This window comes from Carassius carassius, chromosome 26, assembly GCF_963082965.1.
Source record: "Carassius carassius chromosome 26, fCarCar2.1, whole genome shotgun sequence".
Classification (NCBI taxonomy): Eukaryota; Metazoa; Chordata; class Actinopteri; order Cypriniformes; family Cyprinidae; genus Carassius; species Carassius carassius.
The window spans coordinates 8548736-8575454 of NC_081780.1; the positions used below are offsets into that span (position 1 = coordinate 8548736).

General features: G+C 41.1%; 1 protein-coding gene across 11 annotated transcripts in view; it reads right to left on the reverse strand.

Moving 5' to 3' along the window:
• Positions 1 to 26719, reverse strand: part of LOC132105699 (glutamate receptor-interacting protein 1-like) — a 265793-nt gene that overhangs the window by 126901 nt on the left and 112173 nt on the right. For 3 of the 11 annotated variants that reach the window (XM_059511016.1, XM_059511010.1, XM_059511009.1), the window contains exon 1: positions 24643 to 24885. The exons of 2 other annotated variants lie outside the window; for them this stretch is intronic. In XM_059511016.1, the coding sequence (XP_059366999.1) occupies positions 24643 to 24775 (133 nt within the window). In that variant the 5' untranslated portion in view covers positions 24776 to 24885. Of the gene's footprint in view, positions 1 to 24642; positions 24898 to 26719 lie in introns of those variants that run through there. 6 more of the 11 variants (XM_059511014.1, XM_059511007.1, XM_059511019.1 and 3 more) reach the window with 6 other exon arrangements.

Genomic DNA, 26719 nt, shown 5'->3' on the forward strand with positions numbered 1-26719 from the left:
CTTTGAACTTTGTCTGAGCACAGCAAATCTGAAAAACAGTTTGAGGCACTTTTTTCAGAAGAAAACATTTAAATTAGAGTTCAGCTGCAAATCAGTTAATTTCAGTTATTTGGCACAAAAAGTATTTTCATGTCACATGGACCATTTTAACAATGTCCTTACTACCTTTCTGGGTCTCGAACGTGACAGTTGTGTTGCTGTCACAGAAGCGCTCTGATTTCATCAAAAATATCTTCATTTGTGTTCCAAAGATAAATTATGGTCTTACTGGTTTGGAATGACATGAGATTGAGTAATTACTGACATAATTTTCAGTTTTGGGTGAACTATCCCTTTAAAGTACTTCACTATTAAATATTTCACCCAAAAATCATAATTATGTCATTAATAACTCACCCTCATGTCGTTCCAAACCCGTAAGACCTCCGTTTATCTTTATAACACCGATTAAGATATTTTAGATTTAGTCTGAGAGCTCTCAGTCCCTCCATTGAAACTGTGTGTACGGTATACTGTCCATGTCCAGAAAGGTAAGAAAAACAATCAAAGTAGTCCATGGGACATCAGAGGGTCAGTTAGAATATTTTGAAGCATCGAAAATACATTTTGGTCCAAAAATAGCAAAAACTATGACTTTATTCAGCATTGTCTTCTCTTCCGTGTCTGTTGTGAGAGAGATTTCAAATCAAAGCAGTTTGTCATATCCGGTTCGCGAATGAATCATTCGATGTAAGCGGATCTTTTTAAATCAGTTCACCAAATCGAACTGAATCGTTTTAAACGGTTCCCGTCTCCAATACGCATTAATCCACAAATGACTTGAGCTGTTACCTTTTTTAATGTGGCTGACACTCCCTCTGAGTTCAAACAAACCAATATCCTGGAGTAATTCATTTACTCAAACAGTACACTGACTGAACTGCTGTGAAGAGAGAACTGAAGATGAACACAGAGCCGAGCCAGATAATGACTCGTTCACGAGTCAAGAACCTTTTGCATCAATTTTCAGATCACCAGTAGTTCTTTCGGACAGTTCGATTCAATAAATCGGTTGAAGAAAACGGTTCACCAGTTCTTTTGCGCTCGACGTAATGGCGTCATTGGCGATGACTGCAAGCCTTCGGTTTACCTGGGCTCATAACATTAGCACAGAATCAGTTCAGAATCAATCACCAAAAGAATCAGTTCGGTTCAGACGCTCTGTGTGTCAGTCTGCTTCACACTGAATCACACATGCGCAGTATCATCAGCTCCTCGGTTCACGAATCGGACACGTCTGACAGAAACGGTTCTTGACTCTTGAATGAGCCATTATCTGGCTCGGCTCTATGTTCATCTTCAGTTCTCTCTTCACAGCAGTTCAGTCAGTGTACTGTTTGAGTAAATGAATTACTCCAGGATATTGGTTTGTTTTAACTCAGAGGGAGTGTCAACCACATTAAAAAAGTTAACAGCTTAAGTCATTTTTGGATTAATGTGTATTGGAGACGCGAACCGTTTCAAACGATTCGGTTCGATTTGGTGAACTGGTTCAAAAAGATGCGGTTACATCGAATGATTCGTTCACGAACCGGATATGACAAACTGCTTTGTTTTGAACTCTCTCACAACAGACTCGGAAGAGAAGACAATGCTGAATAAAGTCGTAGTTTTTGCTATTTTTGGACCAAAATGTATTTTCGATGCTTCAAAATATTCTAACTGACCCTCTGATGTCACATGGACTACTTTGAAGATGTTTTTCTTACCTTTCTGGACATGGACAGTATACCGTACACACAGTTTCAATGGAGGGAATGAGAGCTCTCGGACTAAATCTAAAATATCCTAAACTGTGTTCCGAAGATAAATGGAGGTCTTACTGGTTTGGAACGACACGAGGGTGAGTTATTAATAACATAATTATGATTTTTGGGTGAACTATCCCTTTAAATAGGTAGCATTCAACAGACATTAAACATTTGTCATCCAAGTCATCCAGACCCAGTGATGTCAGAGACTGCAGTAACGAGTCAAAATGAGCCGTGTGAAACAGAGTTCATTCAGGAGCAGCGATAGTAATTACAGATGGGTTTGACAGTCACTCAGAAATAAGAGATAAGGAAGACTCAATGTGAATTGATTTAGAAACCGTGAGTTTCTCTGGAGGGGAAGATGGGCTCTCAGAAGGCCAAACATAAAGTGAGGAGATAAGCAAAATGAGGCCACTGCCTGAGGGTCTCGGAAATCAACTGGGACATAGAAGAGAAGAAAAGAGGGGGCAAAAGAGAAGAGGGTGGCTTTCTGGTAGACCCGTCGACAGGCAGTAAGAGACTCTGTCAGGGAATGCATGGATTCTATTAATCAATGTTTAATAGAAGGGACCAACTGAGTGCAAATTGCGCAGTGAATGCACAGTCAAAGCATTAAATTCACTAGGACAGAGACTGAGGAAGGATTTAGAAATACGTATATTTTTACAATCAAAGGTTCATCATAAGGTCTGACTAATTTCTGTAAATGGACTATTCCAAACTATTCTGTTCATCAAGGTCAAAGTAAATCCTACACTTCTTGTGTAGTTGTGTTTTATAGCTCAGGCTATTTATATTGGTTTAGACCTCAACTGAACAGAGTTATATGAACAGCATGTCAGTGTTCATTTGGCATGAATTTCAGAAACAACTTTCCTCTCCTTCCCCTAAGATGACCTGGTAGACATCAAACCGGATTTCAACAGCATGCCAAACTGACAAATCTCATTTGTAAAAAGTGCTGCTGTCCTAAACTAATTTTACCCTCATATCTTAATAATTATAATTCAAATCCACAGCTAAGTCTTGTAAAGTCTCTATAGACTTAAAAACGCTGAGAACATAAAGATAAGATGCTACGCATTTTATACCTCAAAGGTACAGGTCTCTTTTTGACAGTCTGGATGAGTAGTGTAGGTTCAGAGTATTACATCTGAAAGAGAATGCAATATACTGTCTTGTGGAGCAAACATCTCTGATCAGGGCTCTGAGGTAATGTTAAGTGCAGAGTCTACTCAAAAACACTCTTTGGAGGCTTTTAAATAGAAATTAATTTGCTGTAAACAATCATGTAACTCTCAGATGCATCTGATACATTTTAGTCTGAAAGTGCAGCTCAAATCAACGAGACCTTGTCTCACTTGTTCTGGCAACATTGGCTTGCTGCTTCGGGTTAATGTCAGGGAAACCGACCTAAAATCAGCAGTTTACAGACAGTGTGAGGTGCTGCTTGCAAGTGAATGCATTCGAGCAAGCTTTAACTAGAGCTCTGTCCTTGACTCGACTGTCCTTGAAACCTCAGTGTGACTGACCAGGCATTTAACACCACAATGTGCATCTCCTCTGCAAATCAATGGAAGGAAATTACAATTTGCTTGCACTGCTGCAAGGACGTGGTTGAGGCTTCATTCATAATCCCAAATGCACCTTTCTGTTTGTGTTTGGTCAGCAGGAAAATGTCCTTTAACAACAGTAATGATAATTAATGAAAAGATTTAATGGCAATAAAGGCTGTCTGTGATAATTAATTTCGGTGAGGAAATTAACAATTAACTTCCTGCTCCATGCCCCTGGTGTGCGCCACCAAATGCCACGGTCTTTAAACCCACTGAATGGGGCTTGTATTGTTAACCTTTACTATGAAGGCTATTAGGCCTACTACAAAATAAAAAAGGACCAGATTAAAGAACAATATAAAATTATCACAAAAACTGGCAGTCAGGAGCAAATTATGGTTTTTAAGTGGCTTGGCACTAAAGAATGTGAAGATTTGTAAGTCTACAGGGGAATATACAACATTAATCTGGATCGCCTGTGGATATTTTCACACGTCCACTCAAATGACAAACAGGTTTTCTCTTTCTATATCCAAAACCCTCAGGTTCTGTCAAGTCAATGTGCACCCTTCTGCATCAACACTTCGTGTAACTCTCAAACATGGAGGTTTAAAGCGCTGTAGGGCACAAACACGGACAGAAAACACATTCTTTGATTTTTCTTGGCAAGACAGTAGTTTCACTAGTTTCACTCCAGACCTACTGTAGTAACATCTTTCAGGTGTACAGCATGCCAGTCTGTGCCAGCTTGCCTGCATCGCAAACATTCTCTGTAACATGCCATCGTCGCAATGCACCTCCAAATGCTAAGCAAAGAATTGATTGATTCTGACTTGGGGCGATCAATAATGCAACACAATTAATCTCTCTCCCTTACAGCAATCACTACCTGCTTACAACAAGTGTATGAGGCAGACTTGGTGCTCAGAACTGGCAGGAAGCATTGGCACAAGAACTACTGTTGATCTGGCAGCCAATGTCACATCTAATGCAGAAATAACAGAGATCATTAAGACTCATTTTCCTATATGCCATAAAGAAAGTTTCAGTCAACACTGAACACAGAGAAAAGGCAAATAACATGCAGAGTAAGTAGAAAAGCATTCATAGTGTATAATAGGGCAACACAACGTTCCCAAAACACAGCCGCCATCCATCAAGACTAGTTTATGACACCGATAAGAGGACGTTATTCCCAAATCTCACTCGTATAGAGACCATGTTGTGGTCAATTTGTCTTAATCTGCTAACGTACTCACACACTGCACTCATTTGCCTATGCTGTGAAAGAACAATGTGGTTATTTGCAATCTGGCAGATTGGAACAATATTCGCACTACAGACGAGCCAAAAAAAAAAAAATGTTTTTCTGTGAGTTATAAACAGTTATGCATATTTATTTAATATGGCTTAATTTGAGAAAATTAAAATGAAAGGAGATCAACTAGGCAACCATGTCAAAGGTTTACAGCATAAAAGCATAATGTTTTAAGAACAGAAGATCCTACAAGCTGTGGCTAAGAGTTGCTGCCAGTCTGAGGCAGGTTGGATGGACTAATTTCTGGCAGTCGTTCATTTTTCTTCCCGCAGTTGAGAGAGTGAAGCCACTCAAGTTTTCAATCAGCAGAGAAATACAGTAATGAGCTAGTGGAAAGGCAATCAACCAGACATGTTCAGAGAGAGAGAGAAGGGGAGATAAACTTGGTAAATACACTGTGAGCTTTCCCATAATAAAGCAATGGTTTGTAACTGCCACATAGTAAGTGGGCACATCAATAATTGGCTGTTGTTTAATGTGTTTTGTTCGTTAATTTGTGTACTCTGAGAGCAGTACATGATGAGGATAGTGCAGAATAGAATCTGTGTCCTGTACTGTAAGTGCTTAAGAATCGCTAAAACTACAGATAAATAATGCATGAGATGATCCAAACCCATTTAAATCTTGCAGATCATGAGCTCTTTTGAGAATTTAGAAGTTTTTATCATATCTCCTCAATAACCAGGGTCATTGGAACATTTTCCTGCAACTTTAATGTCACATAATAGGGCCATTAATACAACAATCGCACCAGAGTGACCTGGAATTAAATGGCTTAATTATGGCATATGCTGGGTACACACCAAAACATTTTTTACATCTTTTAAGATTTTCAAAATGTGATAGACCACAAACAATCCTAGATTTAACCATTTTGCTCCTATAGTGTGTGGTGTGTCATGATGTGACAAAGACAGCACACCACACATGAACAGATTTTCATGTTTTTTCATGTTTTCAGATTTCACAGTCTCGACTGTGAACACCGGAAATCTCACGAGACTTCAGAATAAGCATTGCAGACGATATGCAGGAAGAAATTGCAATGATAGTGTTTGGAATGATTTTCACTGAAAATTCATGGAAAATAAAGAAAAGGGTTTGGGTAAAGTCGTGGAGATGGTGGGGACATGATCTGTACAAGTTACAGAGTGAGCTAGAGGTGAGCAATGGTCACAATCACACAGATATGTTTTTATTATTGTTGTTCTCAGTTATCTCTTGGAAAAGAGATCTTATTCTCTTTGAAATTGCCTTATTAAATAAACTTTAAATAATTGTTATCCGATCTTACGTCACTCGCTTTCTGAAAGCGAACGTGATCATTCGCATTCTGATTGGATATTGTTTGTTTCACGTGATAATCTCCAGAGCGTGCACACGTTTGTCCTCGGGGTTCCCCCCATACATCAGGATTTCTGATCGTAAATATAATTTTTTTTTAATATTTACGATTCACGATCGGGGCGGCAAATCTGATAAAATAATCTGTAGAACCATCAAAATGATTGGGACATAGCTAGGATTGTTGGAAGGGGGGAAATCGGCCCAAAATCAGTCTGATTATCTTTTGGTGTGTACCCAGCATTAATGGTGATGGCCTATGGATCATTTGTTGTGGAGACTGAACAAACAACCTTCTGGCTGCCTTGAGTTTTAACCACTGTATTTTATCCTATTTGCTTTAGAAACATAATATTTACAACAGTTACAATGGCATTTATCAGATATTACACTTGCTTTTTTACCCTTGCTGGGGTATTAGAGATCCCTTCTATTATAATTGCCCATCCCAATAACAGTATTAGACAATCAGAGACAGAAAAACATCAAATTTGAGAGCATGACACAAAGATGTCAATGCATTCAGAACTTTCTGGGTATTCTGGGTATTGTAGTCCTGCCAGCTTCATGCATTGAGAAAGTGGCCAGTATTGAATTGCATTATGATTCATCCACCCAGGATTCAGGCTTTCATCAGCAGAACATAATTACTCTGTAAACTTGTCTCCCTGGATTCATAGTCGATATAAAATGCGCACAGGATGTCACATTTAAAAGCTCCACCATAAATTTGTCAAACTTTGCAGCCATTAACCCTTTACCTATCCAGTTCCAACCTCCATTCCTCCTCTGCAAAATCATTTATTTGGAAACTGGGATTCATGTAGGGTCACTGGGGTTTTAAGAGGAATATAAGTACTGTAGTTACACACACACACACACACACACACACACACACACACACACTATTATATAAACAGCAGTGAAGCTTCTAATTCCAATCACTCGCCATCTCATTTTAGACCAAACCCAACTGTCTCATAAGTCTAATTTACAGCCACTCTGTCCTACATGTTCCCGCAGTGGAACATTAAGGAAGAAAAGCAAATCTTTAGGACTCAAAAATAAGGACAGTCCACTGGCCCTGGGCCAGTGTGCAAAGGTTTCATGTCAATTGACAGAATCATCACTTTAACTAAAAAATAAAAATTTTCTTATTGTGGAGCCCTGAAATCACTTTTGATAACAGTGGCATTATATAGCCCATCCCTGACTGCTCTAGGCACATGACAACAATGCCTTTTCAGAGTTGCACTAGAGCGAAATGATATTTTTTGTCCCTAGCAATTGCCAAAAGCTCCTCAAGCCTACTCTTTTGGTTGCCAGTTAAACTCCTGCCTCTGTTAACAAAGGGACGTGATTTTCAGACATGGAAGTGGGGTTAGAGGCTGCCAATGGACAAAGCAGCATGACTGTTGGGGACGTTTTCCCAGGCAATACTCAGTAGAAGCCAGAGCAGTCACCCAAAAAGCACTAACAATGAGACTTGAGTGCACACAACGCTTCCAAGCACATTGAGCCACCAAGATGAGACATAATTGGTGCATTAAATTACATGGTGAAACTCCTTCAACATTGTGGACTTAAGTCTGAATGTGTGAGAGAGATTAGTTAGAATTTGCTAACTACTACCTACAACTGCTTTCTAAAACTGCATTCTAATCATCATTGAATGCTCTGCATAGGAAGTAATATACATCAGCTAATAGCATGATACACTAATAAGCACACAAAAATACAGCCCACTAACACCATATAAAGTAAAGAGTTAAATCATCCTAAAAATTATAATGACTAATACTAGAGTCACATCCCTGGTACCCTATTGAATAGGGATGAGAACCGAAAAACGGTTCTTATTCAGAACCGGTTTTGTTATTTGAAAAGAACCGGAACCGTGAGCAATTTCTAAGTTTCGGTTCCGAAAACGGTTCTGGAGCAACACGTGACCAAGCGCTGTGAGCAGCCTTGCGCCGGTGTTCTGAATATTCGGCGTTTCCCGGAAAGCTATAGCTATATGTTCCAATCAAAGTGCATTGAAGTGTGCAAGACGTGAATTTAAATTGTATTGATTTACAGAGGTATATGATGTCAAAGTTGTCCATGTTTAAAGACGCTGCACAGCACAAATCAGTGAATGAATGTTTCGATGTGAGGTAAACTCAAATACGCAAAATATTCAGAGCAGTGGGGCGCGAGGACTGGAATTGAGAACCGCTGCCGTAAAGGATGTCACGAATCGAATAACAGACACACCTCCCTGCCTCTTTAATTACTGAGCACATTGATTCCAATGACGTGCATCCACAAACTCGTTGCGCTGTCCTGTCTTTAATTGCCGAACACATTGTTTCCCATGACTGTATGTGCACTCGCGCCTTTGATAACTGTGCACATCGTTTTGTCTGACTGTACATCTAATGGCAGCGCGCTGCACCTGCCGCCACTAAATTACATTATATTTGTCCCATATTGTCATCATCATATATCATTTATATATCATCAAATCATATACATATACTGGCTTCAACTTGGACCACTAAATAAATAGACTGCTATTGTTATGCAAGTATGAGGGTTAGATTATTTAGTGTACATGTCATTTCAAGAGTAATAAACAAAGTGATAGAAAATATTTATTTTAATGCATTTTAATTAAAAATGTGGAAACCATTCATTGCATCACACCTTCTCCTGACTGCATTATTATTTGTAAAATAAGGACTTTATGGAGAGTGTGTATACATGTTTAAGTTTAACCGTTTATATTTCATTAATTAAGGGAAATTAAGTGTCTCAGCCCTCAAGGGACTATTTGGCCAACAAGCTTATTCCTGCTTGAAAAGCAAAACGTTATTGATAGTGTAAAAAACATCAACTTTGAAACACATGCTGATTGATGGACTAGCATTACTCAACATTACTTACTACCTTCCAGCAACGCTACATTCAGTGAAGGTAAAATAGTAAAAAACATAGTTCATTTAAATGAAACCAGAAGCCGAACCAGAAAATTTCTAAAAATACCCCACCCTACTTATGAAGATCTGTACACTATAATATATGTTGCATTTTGACATTGCCAACCTTTAAATTAAGTTGACAGTAAGTAATAAACAGTATTGAGCATTGAGTAGTTGAGTATTGTGCATTTTTCCTTACCACTATTTCTTAATAATTGTTTAATGATTTTAATGGAACCGGAATCAGAACCGGAACCGTTAGGTGGAACCGGAAGATTTCTAACGATTCCCAACCCTACTATTGAACAAGCAGTTTGAATGATGGATGGCTTACACTTTTTGGTTAATTTAGTACTTTAATTTTATACTTCAAATCTGCAAATCTTTAAAACGAATATCTATTTTCGTATTTTACATAATGTTCTGAAGCCTAAATTAACTATCATTTAAAATAAAGATTCTAGTTTAGGTTATTTAGACAAAACAGTATTAAAAAAAACCATTACATTTTCCTTAACAGCAATACATTAGTTAAAATAAAATACGAGAATTTATTTATCTTAGTTAATTGCGACATTTACAAAAACATTTTTTAAATCAAAGGCTGTATCTGCCAACATTAGTTAAAGTGCCCAATAGAATGCTCAATAGAAAATATAATCATTTATCATATTTACAGGTTAAAATTCAGTGGACCCAGTTGGTCCAAATAAACTGGGCAATGTTTCTTCAAGAAAAATAAATCTTTGAAGAGCAAGCGTCTTGTGAATCCCATGATGAATTACAACTTTGCAGATCATTTGCATTCACATACAGCTACATTACACAATGCATTAAAGCCAATATTCAAAATATATAAAAACAATTGTACTGTTTTTTAACTAACATTAACAAAGTCTCATTTTAATGGCAGTGCATCCCTAGGCTGGACTTCTCTTCAGGTCAAATATTCCATTTGGCTCTGTGAAGAGTTCAATAAAGGAGGGTTAACTCTGCACAACTGAAAGAGATACTTAGCTGTGAATGCATTTCAGATCTTGTCTAGCATGTGTGTGAGACAAAGGAAATCAAGCAAAGCTGGGAACAGGATGGGTATTAGGCCAGCCTAGTAACAACAGTGCAGCTCTTTTATGCTCAGCTTCACAACAGAACTCCTGTGCTATTTTTCCTCTGAGCTAATTTCCTTTATTGAACTCCTGGCTGATTAAAAAAAGTACAGAGATCTTACGAGAAAAGAGGCTGTACTTCATGATATTATTTTGGCTGGATGAATTGCGCACTTGTATGTCAGGACACAATAGTGATTGAAGTTGAGAAACTTTGAAGCAATGACTCACGGTTGGGCTGCTCAGCTCAGATTGAAAACTGATTTAGCGTGTAAACGGCACACACCAGAGGAACAGATATTAGCATAGCACCGCTGTGCCTCACCACGATGTGATGTTTTCCCAAAAAAGAAAGAATACCCTAGAGACTTGCTTCCCTTGTGCTAACACGGCCCCCAGAATCGGTTTATAGACTACTTTGGAAATGCTAATCAATGTAGCTCCTGATGACAAAGCTTAGCAGTTGTAATGAGGGAGCAAACGTCAACTGCTTCATACTGAACGACATTTGCAGTGCTCAGACAAAAGAACTAAAGGATTCTCATTTATTCTATGTCATAAGGGTTTGACCTGCCAGTTACTGCAATAAATCACCTCATATCTGGAAAGCCACTGAATAATAGAAGTCAAAACATAATGGGCAAACTTAAGAAACTGAATGTAAGTGGTGGCTACAGAGAGAAACCAAAGAGCTATGATTAAAAACAAGGCCTTTTGCCAAAGCAAACTTCAATACGACATGTATATTTTGTGCTTTATTCAAAAAGAATATATTGCATTGCAAGCTTAGCAACATGCTAATGCATCAATAAACTGTATTATTGGCATCAGTAAACAATAGAGAAGTCTCTTGTACACTTTATGTGAAATACGGTGTACAGTGCATTTAAGTGACAGAGAGTTGTTGTTGCCTATGTAGAGCATTCCAAATCCATTTTGTTTTAGGTGCTAACTTACATTTTGGAACAGCGCTGAAAGTCTCATAGACAAACAGGTCTTTAATATCTGCTGATTCTGCTCTTCAGCTGTTGTAATCGGTCATCTTAAGTTTACATAAAATCCTTTCCTGCAAAGCTCCACAAACTCAAGCACAAATTCAAACAGTGTGTTAGTTTTAAGGAAGCATTGTAATATTTGGTAAACAGTGGCATGTATGAGAGAAAGAGGTACACAGACACAAACTCTCACATGCACACACACTGGCAGGTGCAACTCTGGCACAAGCTTCAATGCATGGACCAAAGTTGCTCTGATGGTTTTAAAAGAAACCTTCTCTGTCTACACAATAAATATGCATTATTTGCTTCTTCAAAGTATAGAAAAAGCAGGATGTCTGCTCAATTAATAGCACAGTAAATGAATACCCAGGTGATTTGGTTGGCCTATCACAGGTCAATAAAAAAATGTCAACAGGACAGATTTGAAAGGACATTTCTTCAAAGAAAATATACTATGAAAGTACAGAAATTCAGACACTGTCTTCCTCATAAACTTCCTTATTAAAACACACCTGCACTGTTCCTAAAGCCTTACCTGCAATTCTATTGCTCTTTTTCTCTCTTCTTCACTTTCAGCCTTTCTGAAATATCAGCCTTGGCTAAAAGCAAGCTTATGAACCATTGCAGTTCTGCACTGATTAATCATATTAGGGGCGATTTTGAGACTCTTTGAGTTTGTTGTGGCGCTGAGATAACTCTGTTATATTTTGCAAATGCAGCCTGTGACTAACATCCAATAGAATAGCTAATAAATCAAAAGGGCTGATTTTGGTGTGATGCAGGGTGACACCAAAGATTATACTAAAAGCTAACAAATTTATGAGGCAGTACTCAATATGCAATTTGAACAAATGTGGATGTCTAAGATGAGACGCTTTGAGAGCTCATAAATCAACATGAGACGTCTGAAATAAAGAGCAATCAAGTGATATTATGCAATTATTCAGCGACTCGTAAAAATTAGTTTCAATGACCTTTAACTACACTGCAGAATAAAACATTTTATTAATCAGTATTTGTGTCTTTTGCAATTAAAACATTTTGGTATCCTTTAACATCTTTCTCCTTAAGCATCTCCTTGAGATGCATAATTGTGTAAAATAATAAGATCAGTTTCAGAGAATTTATCTTGAATTATTTTTTGTACCCTATTGACAAGCAAAAACTTAAACCAAACAAACAAATTCAACAAAATATTTAAATTCAATTCAAATCACAGGAAATTTACTTGCCCAGTAAATTTTCAGAGTTTTAATGATTTTCAAGTGTAGTACACATTGCCCTACACTGACCACATTGTGTGGGTCACCTAAAGCTGGCAACTACTTGGACAGTCCCCAAATGATGTGCTTTTCAAAACCAACAATTTAAGTGTAATTCACTATCCTTTGACACTTATCCATATGCCGTGAGCAATCGGGCTAAGCAGGGCTTAACACATATCTTAAGACTTCCACTAAAGTAGTTTTCAAATAACCCAAGGCAGATATAAGAAGCCTCAATAGAAGACGACACACACAACATTAAAAAAAGAACATCAAAATTACTGGTTTTAAAACAAGTTATTTAGATTAATTCTGCAGAGACGTGCTGCCACACTCATCACTTACAATAAAATCCTGCATCAACATCAACACAGAAACCATTAAAGCAGATTGGTAGAGAAATAGTGACAAGCAAAAACTACAGCTGTGCTGTATACACATGCATTTGGACCCTGATCTAATCAGAGCTGATGGATGAGAATGGTGAAATCAGAGAATGAGGTAGAAAGAGATGGAAATAAAAGAGGAGTTTGATCAAGTGAAAGGGAGTGCAAAAGTGGAAGATGGAGGTAGGGGATCTTTCTAGTCATGCTGTATATGTCTGAGAGGCTGTGGGCAGAATGGACCATTAGGAGGGTCTAGCACTTGATGATGAAAGCTTTGATAGAATCTGCAAAGCCATTTCACTGAGTGCTGATGAATAGGATCATGGATCCTGGTCACATGTCCCTGATCTAACCAGACCATAGACACATTAGGACATAGTTTTGAATTAACTACAATATATATAGTAGCAATAAATGTTTGTCAAAAGCTCAAGGGCAATGTACTGTGATAATTAAATATTTTTGTGCAAATTCTTAACGTAAAATGCATAAAAGAAAAAACAACAAAGAGAAAAAATATATAAATGTAAAAAAATAAAAAAAATTAAAAGGTCATGTGGTGAACATTAGAAAAATGATAAATGGTGACATCCATATTATGCGATTAAGACAGTTTATGTAAACAGAAGACTGATCATTACCCTTAATCTTAATAATGTGATTATGCTCATAATTAGATCCACCATAATCACTGTAAAATATGTTGAGTTCTGACATTTTGCACTATAGTGGCAAGTAAACACTTTTTACAACACATTTTAGGCATGTTTCCCACAAAATAAAGGAGGTCATGTCCCTCAGAAACACATTAAGCAGGCAAATGAAAAACGCAACAGCAAACAACCCATTTTGCATTTCAACCGAATACCTTTGTGATGTGGTTAAAATACAAATGAAAATTGACAAAATGGTGGTAAACTAACCACATTCCTTTGCATTTAATAAAAAAGTAATGACAAGTAGCATGTAAAACGGACTGAAGAGGTTTGCCCATGCCATGTAAACATCTTAATCCAAGTAATTCCTTTCTCTGATTATTGGGAATAATCCCTAGACGTAGCTTGAGCCCTTCGTTTAATGTATGTTTACAGGGGCTTTCGCCTTCTTTTTTTATCACCCACAAAGCAAGTAATCAGTAATGTTTTGCATCATACATCTCTGGTTTTCAGCAAAATTGTGGTAATGAGTTTATAGCTACATTATAGCTGTATAATTTACAGATTGCAGAATGTTTAATTTTGTATAAAGAGAAAAAAAGGAAATAAACTAATAAAAATATAATTACAAATATAATATTTCCAGCAAATATAAATCATGAATTGCTACACACACACACACACACACACAGGAACCAGAACAAGATTTGTTTACGTCATTGTTTTGCTGAAAGCCGAGATGCACTCACAGACTGTAAACTGAACAATAACATTATAGTTTATCTGACACAGTGTGGCAGGGGGGGCGTGGTTTAGCGAAGTCCGCAGCGGGAGTGAGAATCAGGAGACGAGCGGTAAGTGAGCGGTTTGGGCAAAAACTATCAACACCTGTTTCTCGTTTCAGTAATTTACGCGGAGAGAGTATAAAACACCAGGAGAGACAGAAGCAGTCGAGAGAGAGACGGACTGCTGACGGGATTCGGAAACCGGAAAGAGTAAACCGGAAGTGTTGTGCGAACGTGTTGATGTCAGAGTAAAAGTCACCATTTGGTGTTTGAGAAGTTTGAGTTGAAGTTGGAGTTAATTAATACGTCAGCAGTCCAGCGGAGCCCTTTGTCCTCTTCCTTTCCTCCCACGAACTATTACACTGGTGCCGAAACCCGGGAGGAAGAAGGCCCGCCGCCGCCGCCATGCAAAGGCCGTCCTCCACACAGCTTGCGGACATCATCGCCTCCCTCACGGTCCTGCACCGCGAACAACACCAGGCCCTGCTGGACTTGAGGACCGACCAGGAGAGGCGCTTCCAAACCCTTGTCCAGGCCCAGCAGGAGGACCGTGAGAGGTTCTGGAGCTGGATCGATTGGGAGGTTCGCGCCGAGGCGATGGCCCAACAGCTCCGGGACTCCTGCCGCAAGTGGCTACTGGCCGAGGGAAGTGACGTGGAGCATGTCATCGACCTGGTGGTGCTGGAGCAGTTCATCGCTCGGCTACCCAAGAAGACGGCCAAGTGGGTCCAGTGCCACCGCCCCACGTCGCTGGACTCGGCCATCCATCTGGCGGAGGACCACATGGTGGCATGCCCAGGGGTCGGCGAACCCCTGCCCTCTAACTCTCTCTCTCCCTCTCTCTCTCCCCCTTCTCTCTCTCACCCTGTCCCTCTCCCTAGGTTCCGTCCACCTGGCCCTCCTCGTGTCCCACCCCGGGGGGCGGGGCTTATGGCTCCCGGAGGGGACAGTGCTTCCGTTTCTGGGCTGGCCTGTTGGCGTTGCGGGGACCCGGAGCATTTCGTGGACAGGTGTCCAGTGATGGAGGTGGGGACGATGATCCGGGTCCCGGACGTCCCCCAGGTCACCCCCGGTCAGGCTGGCGAGTACCAAATACCTGTGAGTATCAAGGGGGGTACATATCCGGCCTTGGTGGATTCAGGATGTAACCAAACCTCAATCCATCAAAGCCTGATTCAACCGGGGGCATTGGATACAAGCCACGTGGTTAAGGTGCGGTGCGTACACGGGGATGTGGTGGAGTATCCGGTTGTCCCAATTATTATTCAATTCCGGGGACAAAAGCATAGTGTAGAGGTGGCGGTTAGTCCCCACCTCCGGCATCCGATAATGTTGGGAATGAATTGGCCCGCGTTTACGGTTTTATTGGGGTCGTTATGTGCGGATGCCTCTTGGGGAAATAAGGCACGGAAGGAGACCGCGTGGGTACAGGTGGGAGAAACTGAGCCAGGACCGCTGGGTTCTGCTTCAGAGGAACCGAACGAAATCGGGAGACTGATTCTCTCGGAGCGTGATGACTTTCCTCTGGAGCAGTCTCAGGATGAAACATTAAAACATGCATTTCAACAGGTCTGCTCCATCGATGGCCAGCCTCTCCAACCTGCCCTCCCGCTCACCTATCTGTATTTTGCCATTTTAAAAGACCGGTTGTATCGAGTGACCCAAGACGCTCGGACAAAAGTGAATACAACACAATTGTTAATTCCGAAGAGCCGCAGGTAAATGCTTTTCCATGCGGCTCATTCTAATCCTATGGCGGGCCATTTGGGACAGGCAGCAACACTGAATCGCCTCATGACCCGTTTCTTTTGGCCGGGCATTCATGACAACGTGAGCAGGTGGTGCGCGTCTTGTCCGGAATGTCAGTTGGTGAACCCACCGGCTGCCCCAAAAGCGCCTTTGCGCCCTCTTCCCTTAATGCAGGTCCCCTTCGGGAGAATTGGGATGGACCTCATCAGGCCATTAGAGCGATCGGCACGAGGACATCGCTTTGCATTAGTCATAGTTGATTATGCAACATGATATCCTGAAGCAGTGGCCCTCTGCAACATTTCTGCTAAAAGTGTTGCGGATGCCCTGTTTCGTCTTATCTCCCGGGTGGGGGTTCCAAAAGAAATTCTCACTGATCAGGGCACAGCGTTTATGTCACGTACGCTATGCGAACTGTACGGATTGTTGGGCATTAAATCGATTTGAACTAGCGTCTATCACCCACAAACTGACGGCCTGGTCGAACGGTTTAATCGCACACTTAAATCCATGATCCGTAAGTTCGCTCATGAAGACGCCAAAAATTGGGATAGGTGGCTAGAGCCCTTGTTATTCGCTGTGCGAGAGGTCCCACAAGCCTCCACGGGGTTTTCCCCCTTTGAGCTTCTCTATGGACGCCAGCCCCGAGGGGTGCTGGGTGTCCTGAGAGAAACTTTGGAGAAGGGACCATCTCAGGGCAAAAACGAAATTTAGTATGTGCTGGACTTGAGAACCAAACTCCACACGTTGGGGCGCCTATCAATGGAGAATTTGTTACAAGCCCAGGACCGCCAGAAGCCAACTGTATAACAGGGGAACACGATTACGCAAATTTGCACTGGGAGAGAAAGTACTTGTATTACTCCCAACGTCAAGCTCTAAATTAATGGCTAATTGGCAGGGACCATTTGAGGTCGCACGACAAGTCGGAGATCTCGATTATGAGGTAATACGGTCCGATAGGAATGGGTCCCGTCAGATCTATCACCTCAACCTCCTAAAAAAATGGAATGAGGCGGAATCAGTGATGTTGGCAACGATGATTGGGGGGGAGGATGATTTTGGACCAGAGGTGAATATCAAATGACAATCCCTCGCCCTGGCTCCAGGTGGAGATCACCTCTCGCCGTCCCAACTCTCTGATTTAACGAAATTACAGGCAGAGTTTGCCGACGTCTTCTCGCCCCTACCGGGCCGTACTAACCTGATTCCGCACCATATCGAGACCGAGCCGGGCGTGGTAGTTCGCAGCCGGCCGTATAGCTTACCTGAGCACAAGAAAAAAGTAGTTCAGGCTGAATTAGGCGCTATGCTTGACATGGGGGTAATAGAAGAATCCAACAGTAACTGGGCGAGCCCGATAGTTTTAGTTCCGAAAACGGACGGCTCAGTCCGGTTCTGTGTGGATTACCGCAAGGTGAATGCTGTGTTGAAATTCGACGCGTATCCAATGCCGCGGGTTGACGAATTGCTTGATCGGCTAGGCACGGCTCGTTTTTATTCGACATTGGACTTAAAGGGCTATTGGCAGATCCCCTTGTCTCCATTATCCAGAGAAAAGACAGCTTTCACAACGCCGTTTGGATTACACCAGTATGTTACCCTTCCGTTTGGCTTGTTCGGGGCACCAGCTACCTTTCAGCGCCTCATGGATAAGATTCTGTGGCCCCATGCTGCATATGCGGCTGCCTACCTGGATGATATCATTATATTTAGTAATGATTGGCAGCGGCATATGCAGCATCTGAGGGCTGTCCTGAGGTCGCTGAGGGGAGCGGGGCTCACGGCCAACCCAAAGAAGTGTGCGATTGGGCGTGTGTAAGTAAGGTATCTGGGCTTCCACTTGGGGCATGGACAGGTGCGTCCCCAAATTGATAAGACAGCCGCTATTGCGACCTGCCCACGTCCCAAGACCAAAAAGGAGGTAAGGCAGTTCTTGGGGCTGGCGGGATATTATAGACGGTTTATTCCTAATTATTCGGACCTCACCAGCCCTTTGACTGACCTTACTAAAAAGGAGGTGCCAGATACGGTCCAGTGGACGGAGCCGTGTCAGCAGGCCTTTACCCAGGTCAAGGCTGCTCTGTGTGGCGGGCTGTTGTTACACTCTCCTGATTTTTCTCTCCCTTTTTTGTTGCAGACAGACGCGTCGGACAGGGGGCTGGGGGCAGTCCTGTCCCAGGAGATAGAGGGGGAGGAACGGCCGGTGCTGTACATTAGCTGGAAGCTCTCGAAGAGAGAGGCTAAGTACAGCACCATAGAGAAAGAGTGCCTTGCCATCAGATGGGCCGTCCTCACCCTCCGCTATTATCTCCTGGGACGGGATTTCACCATCTGTTCGGACCACGCTCCGCTGCAGTGGCTCCACCGCATGAAGGATACCAACGCGCGGATCACTCGTTGGTATCTAGCTCTTCAGCCTTTTACGTTCAAGGTGATCCATAGGCCGGGTGTTCAGATGGCGGTTGCCGATTTCGGATGGCTCCCCGGCCTGAGACGGGCGGTGGGGGTATGTGGCAGGGGGGGCGTGGTTTAACGAAGTCTGCAGCGGGAGAGAGAATCAGGAGACGAGCGGTAAGTGAGTGGTTTGGGCAAAAACTATCAACACCTGTTTCTTGTTTCAGTAATTGGCGCGGAGAGAGTATAAAACGCCAGGAGAGACAGAAGCAGTCTCGAGAGAGACGGACTGCTGACGGGAATCGGAAACCGGAAAGAGTAAACCGGAAGTGTTGTGCGAACGTGTTGATGTCAGAGTAAAAGTCACCATTTGGTGTTTGAGAAGTTTGAGTTGAAGTTTGAGTTAATAAATACGTCAGCAGTCCAGCCGACCCCTTTGTCCTCTTCCTTTCCTCCCACGAACTATTACACACAGTAATAAGGAGGATGAATTCTCAGGGGGCTTTGGTGTCTGCAGAGGAGAGCACCATGATCGCTGGGGTTAAGATGTCATTACCAGATGAGCAGTTGATATTGCTGTTGTTTACTTAGCTAACCCGAAAATGTCAGCCTAAATGGCAAATAGTGCTGTCCTCATCAATTCAAAAAATAAAAAATAAAAACAGGATTCCATGACTTTAGAGGCCTGGCACATGTTAAACTCACCCCGAGATGAGTGCGATACTCATTGTGGGTTTGATACGGCACTGTCATTGAAATAAATGCTTAATTTATTCCTTAATGGCTCTTACACAACACATCCGAATTCATCATGCCTCTTTGATGATGAAGGCTCCATCGCATACAGAGAAAGGGGGGAGATAATAGGTTACGCTTTTGCTTTCAGCGAGGACATTTCCAGCTTGAGGATGAGGTGGCCTTACAGTACACAGTGTAAGGAGGGAGTATTAAGCCCACTGTGAATGGAGAAGTGCAGTGACGTGATGTGACAGCCCGAGTGTGATGGGATGGGCTGAAGTTTGTGGGCAGAAACAACATTTATCAAGAAGCAACATTTATCACCTGAAGGTGAAGACATTAAAAACAAGGTCGCTGCAATTCAAGCATTAACAGACAGTGCCCACATTTTCAAGTGCAAGCCACTTTCCTCAGCACTTTTCTAATAAAAAAAGAAAAAAAGAGCAAAGAGCAAAGAGAAAAGGTTATAATGAACAAGGGATAAGGACAAATTAGGTGGTGTTTGCTTGACTAGAGCTTATGGAAGGTACTCTGTGCCCTGCTGAAAATAACTAGGGATAGATCATCTGAAAATGAAATGTCATTATTTATTCACCATCTTACTGATCCAAACCTAACTTCTAACTTTTTTTATGGAACACAAAAATAAAAATTCGGAATAATATCCTGGCTGCTCTTTTACATGATGAATACCAATGAGGACTGGAGATGTCATGCGGCACAATAAAAAAAAAAAACAACAACATTCATAATAAAATAATCCAATTAATATTTATGATTTTATGACATTTTTATTAAGGCCTACACATTTTTTATGACCTAATGTGTGCCATCTTCCAAGACTGTAGTAATATGATAGCTTTGTGTGTGGAATTGCAGTGGGCTTTTATTCATTGTGAGTGACTAAGTCCGTGAAAACTGGATCAGCCCAATATCTGAACAAATCATTCAATGCAGCATTTCCCAAAAGCATAAACCTAAGTACATTGTAGAAACTACTGGCACCAAAAGTATCTACAATCTACTTTGGCATGCAGTGCTATTGGGAAAAGCAGCCCTTATCGGTTTTATGTACTGGACCATTCAAAACTTGTTCAAAAGATCAGATTCAGGGTGAAATGAGTGGCCAGTGGCCAGGATGCCTTTGTTCTAAATAAATAAATAAATGAAGTTTAGATCATAATGTTCAGAAAGAAAGAAAGAAAGAAAAAAGAAAGAAAGAAAGAAAGAAAGAAAGAAAGAAAGGTTAGTCAATTACTTTTATCAAAGGATGACCATGACTAGCTGTGACCTAATCCAGTGCGAGGATGAATAGTTCAAAGTGGCTAATGAAAGTAGAGAAGAATATCCATTAAGCAGTGATCAAAACACACAGAGAGAGAGAGAGAAGTGTGTAACGTGCAACTGCAAAATAAATTAAAAAATATATATATAAAAAGAGTATAGAGAGATACTCTCTATACTAAAAAGAGAGAATATATAAAAAAAAGATTGAATCCAAAAAGTGTGCCAAGTACTTTCATCTCATTTTATCCAAAATGAGAATGATGAGACAGTATCCTCATGCTATTCAGCAGAAGGCCTTAGGTAACTATCTCTTTTTGGCGTGATTGTTAATGCGTAGAGAAAAATCAGCTGACTGTGAATGGTGACTGGGGAGGAGAGATGATTGTGGAGGGACAGTCAGGCTTCATTATCACCTACTAACTGTGAGCAGCTCGCTAAAATACCAGACTCCATCCTTCTTTAGCAACCGCAGGCCTAAAAAAGCTGCCACTGCGCAACAGACGTGCCCCATAACCATATTTCAAAAATTTCTGCCTTCTTTCAGGAAGGATTTTGAGATGGTTATAGGCGGATGTTAATTTGTGCCTGCTTGAATGTCTTTGGAAATCAAAATCTTGTGATACAATTCGTTAAGCGTTTGCATTGATACACAGCATTACATTTGATATACACACAGCTGTGGATTTTTTTTGTTTTCGCTGTAAAAAATCTTTTGTTGGATTTCATACTGTCTATAGGAGGGGAAAAAAAGGAGGGGGTCTTCGGTTATAGTTTGGACAAAACAAGCATTTTATCAGATGGAAACATTTTGTTTAACTTTAACTGTCAAAACGAAGGCATTTGGTATGCATTTATTTTTTCCTTTAGGGTTTCATGTGACCTACTAGAGGAATCTTTGCTTTGATATGAGGCAGATCCTTGATTTAGCTCCCAACTCCTTTGAGATGTCTCTTAGAAATGCTGCCACTTTCTTTTTGGGAACCAAACACATTCTGTCACAGCAGTGTTGGTGGCTTTTTGATGAATCCAAGCAAAAACTTTAAATTGCACAAAAGGTATTCCTCTTTACCAAGTAAAAAGCGGTATTTGCCACTTCAATCTATATTATTAACAACACAACATTTCAATGACAGCTATTTTGCATACAGTATATAATGTCACATTGCTGTAATTTAACCTGTGACTAGCTATTAATTTATTTTCCCAGACTAAAGCATGAAAAAAAAGTAATTTTAGTTATAGAGATGATGCTATGTCATGAATTGCATAACATACAACAAATGCCACAAAAAAAAAAAAAACACAAAAGAGCTTTCACAAGCAATTTAACTTCTGTAATGTGACATCTTTCTAAAAAATATGATACATTATCATAAACAAAATATTTGGCTGAAAAATTTAAAAAGGGATTGGTGATGTCAGATAAAAGCCACTTCAGAGACGTATCAAATTAATATGATAAAAGCTTACAAAGGCTTAAAATGTTTGAATAGGTTTATGACAGTTAATAGCGTCGATTTTGATGTCATGTTGATTTTGACTGGTGCTCCACTGCATTTTATAACAACTGGAACTGCACTGATACTCAAATCTACTCCAGTGAACAAGTGAAAAACAAATAAGCGAACTGGATACTGTGCATTAGGTTTCTGGGAACCTCACAGCAGGGTAAGGCCACTTGCCCTGAGCTAAGAGAAGGTGGCTAATGTTTCATATAGGGAGTCTCTACAAGAAGAATAGTCAGCATTTAAAACAGCATTTTATACACTATTATGCTATGGAAAATAACATTTTGCAGAAGAAAAGGGTATGCAAATGTGGCCATTTATGGAGAAAATAAATGGAAAGGGTTTGAGATGCTAGGGTTTGAAGCATTCCGGACTAGCTTCATAATCATTTGAGATGGACAGCAGTATCCACTAACATGTGACTTTCAAACTGGAAAAGCTTAAGGTTCAACACATAAAAGATTAACCCACTTCACTCTTGAAATGTAAACATGAGTCCTAAAAAATAAAAGGCATTTATAGCCAAACTGTGTGTAAAAAAAATAATTATTTGCAAATAAAACAGGACTGACAACCGTAGGCACATTACACTGGGTCACCTTCACCAGAACGTCCTACAGTCCCCGAATACATCAAACAAACATATTCTGCCTCTACACTACTCTGTTATGGAGAGATGATCCATTTATCAAAATGCAGTCCTCCCCCAAAGTGTGGGTCCTGCAGTGAGTCCACTGGTATAAAAATCGTGTTTATCATAGAAGGAGTGACAGCAGGCCACATGAGGGAGATTTTGATAAATGACGAGAATGGACACACTAAAACCTGACCCTGAATTATACATGAGGAAGGCAGAAATGATGAAGAGAGAGGCAGAGGCGAAACGAGGGACCCTAGCAAATGGGGGAGTGGTTGGTCTCGGGAAGCCCATGTGTGACATTTCCAGGCTTTTGCTATGGGTTAATTAGCAGTTGATCCCTTTGTGCATGCCTAGCTGCCATTACGTTTTAAAAACAGCATTGCTTGCTCAAAGTCAAATTACATTTAACACACACCTGAAGCATTAAACCAAACAGGAAATGTAAGTGACATCTCTACATTTCCCTCTAATCTAAAAATATTCCAAATGGCATTTACTCCTCAATTTCTCATAGTGACTCAGTTGGACTCCAGCTGGGCCAATTAGGTGTCTAATTCTATGTTTCATACAGAGCGTTTTGCTACTGCATATCAGAGTGAATACCCGACATTAAAAATCACGCTTGGAAGAAAGAAGCCATTTAGGGAACAGGTTGCAGCATTCAGCTGACATCACAATCATAACAACTCGCTGATCAAAAACAATTTAAATTTTATTAACGTCTCCCTGCAAAAACCAAACCAAAGCAAACGTGGGGATGAAACATGGCTTCAGTCGCACAATTAATTCCACCAGTCATCCTCAATTCAAGCTAGCAATGTCTGAGAACACTGCAGCTTTGCAGGTTTAAATTCTCACAAAGGTTGTTTGTGCAAATCAGCGCTTTCATGCGTGGCGGTGATGACTACATCACTATTGCTAATGGTGATGAGTGAGTATCTTGGGTAATGCTTTGTCTGATTTACATCCCTTCACTGATTCAGCACTGTGGAAATTCCTGGCATTCCATGGAAAAACTGAAGCTATACTTTAATAATGAAACTACACTAACTAATTTTTTTATCATTCTGAAGATTTTTATTCACTTTTTTATTGTTTTGTTGACTGTAGACAAAACGTGACCCACACACACTGAACATTTAAGCTACATTAGCATACTTTTGAAACGTAAACATTATCGATATTTTGAATCCCATCTTCCTTGATTCAAAACTTTCATACAAAGTGCATAAAACATTCTCAATTCTCTAAATACATAATAATGCAAAAGACAATATAGCAATAAAGCATTGCTAACACCTGCATTCACCCACTTTTGGATTGTCCATCTTTCGCTAGGAGAGCCATGTAATGAGGATTACAGGATTCCTGGTCCGCTTCCCTGTCATTACCCATTCTGCCCTGGGGGCATCTTGTGAACGGGAACCTGCCAACTTCAAAACAGGTAGGGGAGAACCAAGAGAGCACAATGCTAATAATCATTCTGTATACAGGCAAACTCTGAGACAACATGAAACAAAGGGTAGCATAATCCTGGAAGAAGAACACCAGAATGTACGTAGTGTGCATGGATAGGATGCTTCATAATAAACAAAGGTAAAGCAAAGGTTGAGAAATATGCTAGTCAGTGCTTGCATTTTTGAAACCTAGCATTACAGCTACCCGAGACCGCTATGCTGTTGAAAACTATGCCCTGTTTCACACAGATGCACACATGCAGGGACACACTCAAACTTCTCACATGCGATTAAAGGGCAGTGTGCTATCCAAACACACCAAGTAGCACTCAAACAGAAGCAGCTCAGCAGGGTACACCAGTATGGCCATAAATGTCCACTCTAGTGCGCATTTAATGGCCAATGTAGCATTAAACACACTCTAAATCAATAGAAACAAATGGTGACCGACTGAGGCCATCCATCAAGACAAGGGTAGTGGGGCGAATACACCCTTATAAACACACTTGCACTGACAATGAACCTCAGCTGCCGTATGCTGAAGTCCCTCTAGGAGTTTATGGTCTGCAGGTAAACCATTCATTCATGGCTCAAACATGAGTTGCTATCATGGCAATAGTAAAACAATGACTGATACCCGAGATCTAATCCCCCCCTTATTTCCTCCCTTCCCAGCCAGCTAGTGGGAGCACTTACGGTGTAGGTGCTCAGAAGCATAGTAATAGACATCCTCGTAACCCTCATGATAATCCTCTTCCGGACGGTACTTTTTGCCCTTGCGTCTCCTGGACCTCCGGATCTGCTTGACAAAGCCAAGGAAGCGATCCATGCCTGCCCACCGTGTGCAGTCCCACTGATACAGGCGCAGATAGCTGCACTCAGCCAGCGTGCGTGTGTGTGTGTGTGAGAGAAGGTGTGTGTTCTGTTTCACAAAGAGCACGGCTCCAAAGGATCTCAGAGAGAGAGAGAGAGAGAGAGACAGAGGTGGAGAGGGAGAGGAGGAGGGGTGCGGGGGGAAGCAGCGGATCGCAGTCAGCTGTAGCGAATGGGTCAAATATCAGTCTTCTCCGGTGCACCCGTCTCCTTTAAGAAACCCGTATGTAGAAGTGTCCTCAGCTGAATGGGTTTTTGTGCATGCTTGCATGCACGTGTAGGTAAGGAGAATGTGCACAGGCTAAGTACGAAAGAGAGAGAGAGAGAGCAAGGGCGGGGGAATACACACTGGCAAGTGAGAAAGACACAAAGTTCAAAGGAACTGGCAGCAAGGTGAGGAATCCTTGGTCTATGACTGTCTCATTCCAAAATGGGAACGGGGCGGGGATTCAGTCTGCCTTTAAAATAAGCATGAGTTTTCATTGGTGTAAGAATGAACAAAAGCAACGCTGCACCAGTGGGGTGTTGATGGAAACCCTCGAGTGGCTCTCCTGAAAATTCCTTGCGATAATTCCACAAGACGGAAGGGGCACTGTGGTCACATGTTACTGGCATGGCACTGACAAAAAGCTGAGAGGATTACAACACCAGCCTAGCCAACCAGTGCTGCCTGGATCAGCAGCTAATAGCATTAATGGGGCTAGAGGAACTGTTAATTGAACAGTTTGCCACAATGATACCCAAGTGCATGTCAGGAATTCATTCATTCAGTGGGGGTGTGTGCCATTTCACCCCAGGGTGATAACAGAACTCCCGAGAGACTCCAATTGCCATTGTGCGGATGCCATTCTACTGCCTTGACACTGGGAAAAATTGTCATTGTAGGTTCCAACTAGTGATGCGCGGTTGGAACTATATTTGCGGGCGGGTTGGGGCGGTTCATTAAAAACTAAATAAAAAAATCCATATATGTTGCATTCAATTCCCTATAGCCTATATTAAATATTTGGAATATCTTTTTTCATATTGTATTAGGTTCTTTGAAGAGGTTACAATACGAAGGCTTATGTAGCAACGTAACTTGCGTGATGTCCCCGAGGCACGGGTCATCTCATAAGAAATTTTACTTTATTTGCAGGGCAGGCCAAATAATTTCGTAAAAGCAGGACCCGCAGGTTGGAAAAAAACCTGACCCACACATCACTAGTTCCAACCTATCTGTTCTTTTCTTCCCAGTAGTGGAGAAGGAAAATCTCATCAAAAACACCCTCTGATTCTTCACCCTATGGAATCACCCTATTTATCCCATTATTGGATGGCTGAGCTCGATCACTTTGGTCTAAAACACATCATGGTAGAATAAATTCTTTCAAAGAAGGCTCACTCTTCATACATGAGTGTAATTTTCTGTGGTCTTGAGCCTGTTCTTCATGCAACGCAGCAGGGGGGCTTTCTTTGTCTGAAGTTTGTCTCATGAAAAGCACGTAGTAGGGGGCAACCCTGTGGATTACTCCTTTTTTTTGATGTCATGATTTTCATTTAGCAGTGGTGGCCATGTTTTCACACGTTAAGGATTACATATCCATTGTTTGGTTTGTCCCTGTGGTTCTGCTAAGAGGGAGAGAAAGGAGACAAGGAGGGTCAGATAAATTCAGTATTCATCTAGCGGCAAACATGTGGTCTTGAAATAAACAACAACAATAATAATAATAATAATAATTCATTACATTTATATAGTGCTTTCCCTGGCACTCAAAGCACTTTACATTGCGAGGTGGAGTATCCTCATCCACCACCAGTGTGAGGCATGTATCTGGATGATGTGACAGAAGCCATAGTGTGCCAGAAAACCCACCACACACCAGCTTATTGGTGGAGAGGAGACAAAGTGATATTTTCC